This window comes from Chrysochloris asiatica, unplaced genomic scaffold (assembly GCF_000296735.1).
Source record: "Chrysochloris asiatica unplaced genomic scaffold, ChrAsi1.0 scaffold00352, whole genome shotgun sequence".
NCBI classification, from domain to species: domain Eukaryota; kingdom Metazoa; phylum Chordata; class Mammalia; order Afrosoricida; family Chrysochloridae; genus Chrysochloris; species Chrysochloris asiatica.
Genome location: NW_006408870.1, coordinates 2,181,295 through 2,188,907, shown reverse-complemented (window position 1 = coordinate 2,188,907; position 7,613 = coordinate 2,181,295). Strand labels below are relative to the sequence as shown.

Genomic DNA, 7,613 nt, shown 5'->3' with positions numbered 1-7,613 from the left:
AAAAAACAACCAGAGGGAATAGAAGCAAATACTGTTGAATGATGATGCATGGAGGGGATTGTAATCATTGCAATGAAAAATAATATGATAGGATGAGTGTAAAACTAATGTTCTCTCATGTAAACTACCACTGAATTCACAATATAAGCTTTAAAAAAAATCATATGCCAAGTAAAACTGATGATGTTATTAGGACATTTCTAGTTACACAGAAATCAAATGAACATTCCCCTGTTCTGGCACTAGTACTTACAAAAGTGAATAGAATTCCAAGTGTTGCACATTCAGGAAGTCCTCTGAGTTGGTCAAGCAGAGAAGTGTATAGACTCTGTATATAATTCCCAAAGCTTGAATGATCCTGGGGCTCCCTGTAGGAAGTAACCTGGAGTGAGGCACCCGGAGTGGATGGGTCCAAGTTTAATGGGAGATGGGAGAGGGGCAGTGCAGAATATTACAGGAGAAATTTCAGAGCTGTGGGGTTGGGGCTGCTGGTGGTGCCAGAGACTTCCAAACTTTAGATATGTCCTGAGGTCACTGTGGGCTGGCCTGATGTGCACAGAAGAACTGACACAATTCAACTTTAAAGTAAAAAATTTCAGGCTAGGACAGTTTAGAAAAATAAACAAGCTAGACGTTTCTAATTTTAATGAGTCCATTTTTCAGTGAGGCATACTGAGGTATAGGCATCATGCCTGAAACATTCATTTCATTCACTAATTCAGCAATTACATTTTGAGCAGCCACAGTGCATGTTGGTGTCATCAGAAATTAAATAGAGATGAATAAAATGAAGACTTCAAGATTGACTTCCAGGGCAACATGGTAAAAGAAGCATACATGCTGAGCAGATAAGTACATGGGAGACCAAGCAGAACAGGTATCGTGGAACAGATAACAGGTGATCGTGGAAGCCTGAGCATCAGAGGATAGGACAGACAAGCGTATTGAATGCTAACTGGAAGAGGAAGCTGAACAGGAGCTGCCAGAAAAGAAAAGCAGGCTGACTGTTAGCCTGGAGCACTGCAGTCATCTTGAGCCTTTGCTAGGACTGTTGATACAGCAGCATGGAGGCACAAGATGCAGCTGGAGGTTGGCGGTAAGGGAGTTGCAGTTCTCCCTTATTCCCTGAACTCCCTTGGTAGTCAGGGACTTATCCAGTCCCCACCCTCACCAGCCTGGCAGCTAGTGGTACCCCCTCCTGTGCAGCCTCTGCTGTGTCTGGAGGTGTGTGAACCTGTCCTGAACTATGCTACAAAAACAGTGAACAGAAAATTGCATTCACACTTCCAGTCTCACATCTACAAGGACACAGGTGGTGAGTGCATTCGAACACACCAGCATGCAACCATCAATTAAATATAAATACGATGGCACCACAATGTCTTGGAGAAAACAGAGAATTTCAGCTTATGTGATGAAACAAGACAGAATCCCTCAAACAAGTGACCAAAATACAGAGACAAATATAATACCAGAAATGGTGTAAGAACTACTTGATAAGGAATTTAAAAGAATGACATTTAGGTACCTTCACTGACCATTGTTTTGTTTTTCTTTTTAACCAACAACACTTGGATATGAAGTATCTGTTCAAGTTCTTTGCCCATTTTTCTATTGGGCTTAATGTGTTTTTCTTCTCTACAAAGTCATTTATCTGATAATACCTTCTCTTACTCTGAGACTTGCCCTTTACTTTGTTAATTATATATGTTGATAAAACAGAGGTTCTTAGTTTTAAGATAGTCCAATTTGCCTTTAATAATGAGCTTTTTAAATATTCTACTGTATATCTAAGATATCTGTACCAACCTCATTGTAATAGATATTCTCTTAAATTTTCTTCTATAATTTTTATTGTTTTACTTTTCACATTTATATATACAATCATTTGGTATTTATTTACAGTGTGAGATAGAGGTCAGAATTACTACTCTCTCATGTAACATCCAGGAGCTCTGGTAGCGTAGTGGTTACGAATCGGGCTGCTAACCTCAAGGTCGGCAGTTTCTAAGAGTAAATGATTGACTTTACAAATGATGGATGGTCACGAACCAGGCTTCCTTCCTAGAAGTCAGCAGGACCAGAGGGCTCTCACAGGAGGGTGGCTGAGCTGGAGCACAAGGCCTGACAAATATGACTTCCAGGAGAGGAATCTGCATTCCAAATGAAAATGATTGCAGCACAGAATGAGAAAAAAAAACTCTTTTAAGAGGTGTTTGAAAATAGAAGGTGCTGCCTCCTAATGTCAGAGCTCTGTTTGAGCATAAACCATGGAAAAGAAAATGCAGTCTGAGGTTCCCAAGACCACCCTCAGATAAAATAATTCACTAAAAGGACTCAGAACTCAGCAAAGTGTTATATTCATGGTTATGGTTTATTAAGAAAAAGGACACAGAATGCACTCAGCACAAGTAAAAGGAGCACAGGAGAGTCTGGGAGCAAGCTTCCGGTTGCCCTTAGTATGGTTGTATAGATACCACTTACTTCTCTCAGCAACAACGTGTGACATGTATGGAGTATTTCCAACAATGGAAGCTCATTCCTGCCTTGGTGCCAAGATTTTATTGGGGTTCAGGCACCCACATGGTCACTCCGGATGTCAACTGATACCATGTGGCCCAAGTATCCTTCCATGAATCATACTGTTAGTACAGACTGTTTGGTGTGGTTCAAGGCCTTCAGGTAAACAAAGACACTGAACAGGCAACATATTCTAAAGGCTTAAAGGTTACCTCTTGAAGCCAGGAGGGAAAGGGCCATACCTGTCTTTGGGCAAGGTTAATCTTTTACTGTACAGAGGTGAAGGTGTGTTTCCCTCTAAGGTCTCTTCCAACTGTAGGTTTCCCTTTTCCTATCTAATGTGTCTACTGTATTTAAAAAATAGCTATTCATACCTGAGAGAAGATTCTTAGAGGCCACCTCAACCTTGGGGTTTTCAGTGGAGGCTATTTTAAGAGTATGTTGCTGTTATAGTTACTGGCAAACACAAAGAGAGTGGTGACTAACATCACACCCCATAATGAGCAGGACAATGACACAAATCAGACTTGTTGCTGACATCCATTTAGGTCAGAAACCTGCTTAAAGTAATCTGAGCCACGTCTGCTTTACATATAGAAGCACAGAATTTTTTGTGACCTCTTAAAGGAATTCAATTAAGCCTACTCCTTACTTATAATAAACTATCTCATGATCAGATAGTTCACATTTACAACCATAGTAAAAAAAAAAACATTAAACCTACTATCAAACTCCTTTGCATTAATGATGTGCATCTGGCAGTAACCAATGCCGAGGTCTGAGGCAGGAGTAATGCTGCTGGCTATAATGGCTAAGGTTCTGCTAGCTTGGCTGGGGCATGATTCTGTAGTTTGGCAGTTATGTAATGATGTAATTTGGCAGTTGTGTAATGATACAGTCATCCATTTTTGTGATCTGATGTGGTCAAACTACGTTTTCACATAATGCTGATAGAATTGGTCTTTGAAATCTAACCATGTTGATAAGTTAGGGATGAGCACCCTGGTTAATTAAGGAAAAACTATTCTGCTGAGTTTGAAATGTGACCAAGTATTCATCATTTTAGAAGACCACATCAGGGAAGGCAATGCTGCTTGTGGTATTAGCATTCTTGGAGCCTCTGTCCTCAGCCAGTGATTGTGGCTACAGTCCACACACACACAATTCACATTTGTGGCTTATTCTTATAGAGAAGAGTTTGCTTCTGATGCCTCCAATACACGTGCTGAGGGAAACACTATTCTATGATAGAGCACTTCCTTGTCATTTCTTCTTTATAGAGATCCAGTTGTGGCGACATTGGAATTTGAGGCTGAGGCATCTCCAAACACAAACAGGGAGGGTTTTGATAAGCTCCTCGTAGATGCTTTCAAAAACTTCCTTTTACCAGCAGAGGGGACATCTTTGGCACTGTTTCTTTGTTTTAAACAGATGGTCAGACAGGTCTGACACCAGGATGGCGTGATGAAGATGGGCCGCAGAGGTCCAGTAAAGCAAGCCTGAGGGAAGGTATAGATGTGGTACTCTTCATTCACGTTGTAGAAAGAAAGCTCTCCAGCCTCGTAGTCTAGGAAAACTCCAATCCGGGGATAACGTGTTTTCTGGGGCCTGAAGACACCTGTAGGAATAAGGTCTCCCTTGCTCCAGAACCCATTGTCAGGGGTCCAGGTGGGAGAGACTTCCCTGTTGGCATCCTCTTTGCACACCCCGAGGAACCAACTTCCTCCATCTCTCACTTCCACTTCCCAGTAATGTCTGCCAGTAGACAGTTGCTCGGAGCCCAGCACACTCGGGAATCTCCCGAACAGCTCCTCCCCAGTGGATTGGCCATGCCAGGGCTTGTCCTGCAACACAGCCCTCTTGTCCTTAGATACAGTGAGGCGGGAGTGTGCGCTCTCAGGGTCCAGGGTCACCATCACTGTGGATTACACACAGAAGGATTAGGCACAATGTTCAGAATACCTTTGCTTATTACTGGAAGTACTTCTTACTGTGGAAAGCTTTTTCCCCAACTGAGGAGAGGCCAGCACCACGGGTGGGTAGTAAAGGGTTCTAATTCCCCCTGCTCTACACTCACCCCACCATCTGTAAAACTGTACTTTTATTTTGGTCTTTCAAAGGCAAGCTGATGGATAACTCTATTTGAGCCTGGAAAATGCAGAAAATGGCTATGTGGTGGTGCCATACCTACAGGTCTAGGTAGGAAGTGAAGCACACAGGGGTGACAGCCACCAGGAGGGTCACCTGGCAACCAAGGCTGGCACTAGAGTAAGAAGACAAGCTGATGACAGGGTTTGGGAACTGGAAGTGTATATGTGTGTGTGTGTTGGGGGGCAGTTAGGACAGTAAGGAAGGGTTACCATAGGATGGGGTATGTAGTAAAAAGAGTAGGGAATGAGGGCTGGAACTGAGAGTGCTTGGGGCATGAGTGCTGGTAGCAGACAGTGATCCCTGAAAACAGGAAGTGGTGATGAAGACAAGAATAAAGTACCACAGAGAGACCCTGGGTTGTGAAGACAAAACAAAAAGCTTGAAGAATAAATGGAGTCAATTAAGAAATGGGCATAGGACATGAACAGACACTTCAACAAAGAGAACATTAAGGCAGCCAACAAACATATGAAGAAATGTCCATAATCATTAGCCATTGTTGTTGTTAAGTGCCACTGAGTTGGTTCTGACCTATAGTGACCCTATATAGGGTTTCCGAGGAGCAGCTGGTAAGCTTGAACCACTGACCTTGCAGTTCAAACGACTTTGCAATCTGGCGCATTAATTAAACCACAGCGCCAAACAGAGAGATGCAAATCAAAACAACAATGAAATATCATCTCACACCAGCAGTTACAACGAAGTTCAAAAAAGAGGAGGACAATAAATGCTGGCAAGGATGTAGAGAGGCTGGGACCCTCCTACATTGCTGGTGGAAATGCAAAATGGTCCAACCACTCTGGAAAACAGTATGGTGCTTCCTCAGAAAGTTGGAAATAGAAATACCTCTACTTGGTATTCACAAGAAATACGACCCATAACATGAGTAGCTATATTCACACCAATGTTCACAGTAGCACTATTCACAACAGCAAAAAGATGGCTACAGTCTCAGTGCCCATCAATGGAAAAAAGGATAAACAAACTTAGGTACATACACACAATGGAATATTAGGCTACCTTGAAGAATAACATGGAAGCTGTAAGCCAAATCATAACATGGATGAACCTTGAATAACATGGAAGCTGTAAGCCACCACATAATGTGGAGGACATGAATGAAATTAGTCAGTCATAAAGGGTCAAATATTCCATAAGACCATTATTATAAAAGCTTAAGAAAAGATATCCATACTATAAGAAAAAAAAAATTCTTTGTTGTTTACCAGTGATGGGAGGGAGGGGTCAGTAAAGTACAGGTTAGAGGATAGTCACATCATAGCTCGGTTTTGGGGAGGGCAATATACAAGGAAGGGGAGAGGGAAGAATAAGGATGATAGAGGAACACTTAAGTAGGTTTGCATGAGCTAAATGGCACAGAGGTAAATAGTGATATATACTCAACCTTAGAACAACAGAGCTCTGTGATACAGGGATCAAGGCACAGTCTGAATGGGTATGAAGGGAAATAATATTAAGATGCTTGAACGTCTTATGGATATTGGTTTCCCTTGCCTACTATTGTAAAATAGACACTTGAATGGGAGAAAAAGGAATATCGGAAAACATGATTACAGAAAGCTTGTAAGCTTGTCTTCAGCTTATAACTAATTGGAATACCTACAAGAGGTTCTAGAACTTGTCCAGTGAAATAGGCTTCTTGAGGAGCCTTTGTAGTGTATAGGACCTTAGGTGGAACCCAAGCCCCACCCAGAACCTTCTGAAGTGGGATATTCCCACTTGAAAGGACATTCAGATCAGCCCGGAGTGGCTAGAGGAACAGAAGATACTTCTTGAAAGAAAGACCAGCAGGAAGAAACAAAACCAAAAACAGCAGTCTGATTGGCTATGACAAGAACAAGCAAGCTGTTTGCCTGAGAGCCATCAAGGAGGCAAGGAATCAAGTCCCTTGAGGACAAATCCCCCTCCAAAACTGACACTCAAAGGGAACACACGAGCAGGCATGTAAGCTTGCGGCTGACTGCACTGGTCTACTGGTGACTTTAAGTGTAGGGGAAAGGCAGTAATGAGTCTAACCATGTACCAGAGACTCCTGTTGAACTTGAGATGAGACAAGAGGTAGGGCTGGTTGGTCCAAAGTTTGGGCAGCCTTGGGAATTCCTGAGTCCATGGGCACTGACCAAGCCACGATAGGCTAGAGATGAGAGTGAAGCATCCAGCTGATATGAAGTGGGGGGAGGCGAGCAAGAACATCCAAAATTGCAGATAGTACCCATTTGACCTACTTTGTATGGCTTGATGATCAGAATTCAACTAAAGGATGATACAGGAAGCAAGTGTAAATTGCTACAATTGATGAACTTGACCTATAATTATGGATGTAGTAGCTCAAAATACCAACTGAGAGGGAGTTTTCTCATTAAGGATCAAGTCTGCTCTCTCAGTGAACAGGGTTGATAGTGACAGGAAACTTAGACATTGGGAGGGGGCGGGGGAGGGAGACTATAGAGTCACTAAGTGGCTGGCTTACAAGTTTTCAAGAGGGAGTTTAGTTTCAGAGTGTACAGAGGAAGGTAGATTCCCCACTGAATAGCCTTTATCTTATCTAGATGGGTCTGGTGAAAGGATATGGTGATAGGATTCTTCTGATTTAATAGTGACTAATTGTTATGAGACGGGCTGCCAACCTCAAGGTCAGCAGCTCAAAACTACCAGAGGTTCCATGGGAGAAAGATGAGGCATTCTGCTCCCGTAAAGATTTACAGCCTTGGAAACCCTGTGCAGTGTCACTATGAGTCGGAACCGACTCCACAGTACTTACCAAAAACAACCAACCAATTGTTATTATGTCTAATTGTGATTGTCAAAACTGTAAAGGTAGGAGTTGTATGACAAAAAGGGGGAGCACACAACAACTACAGAATGACGTACATGGTAGCATCAACCTGAACTCAGTCTACAAATGGAAGAGTCAAGAACAG

The 7,613-nt window shown here is 42.5% G+C and overlaps 1 protein-coding gene across 1 annotated transcript in view; it reads right to left on the bottom strand.

Annotated features, from left to right (window-relative positions):
- Positions 1-3,794: 3,794 nt before the first annotated feature.
- The window catches only part of LOC102812631 (E3 ubiquitin-protein ligase TRIM11-like), a 27,755-nt gene continuing 23,936 nt past the window's right edge, over positions 3,795-7,613 (bottom strand). The window contains exon 5 of the mRNA XM_006876095.1: positions 3,795-4,438. Coding sequence (XP_006876157.1) covers positions 3,795-4,438 — 644 coding nt within the window. The remainder of the gene's footprint in view (positions 4,439-7,613) is intronic.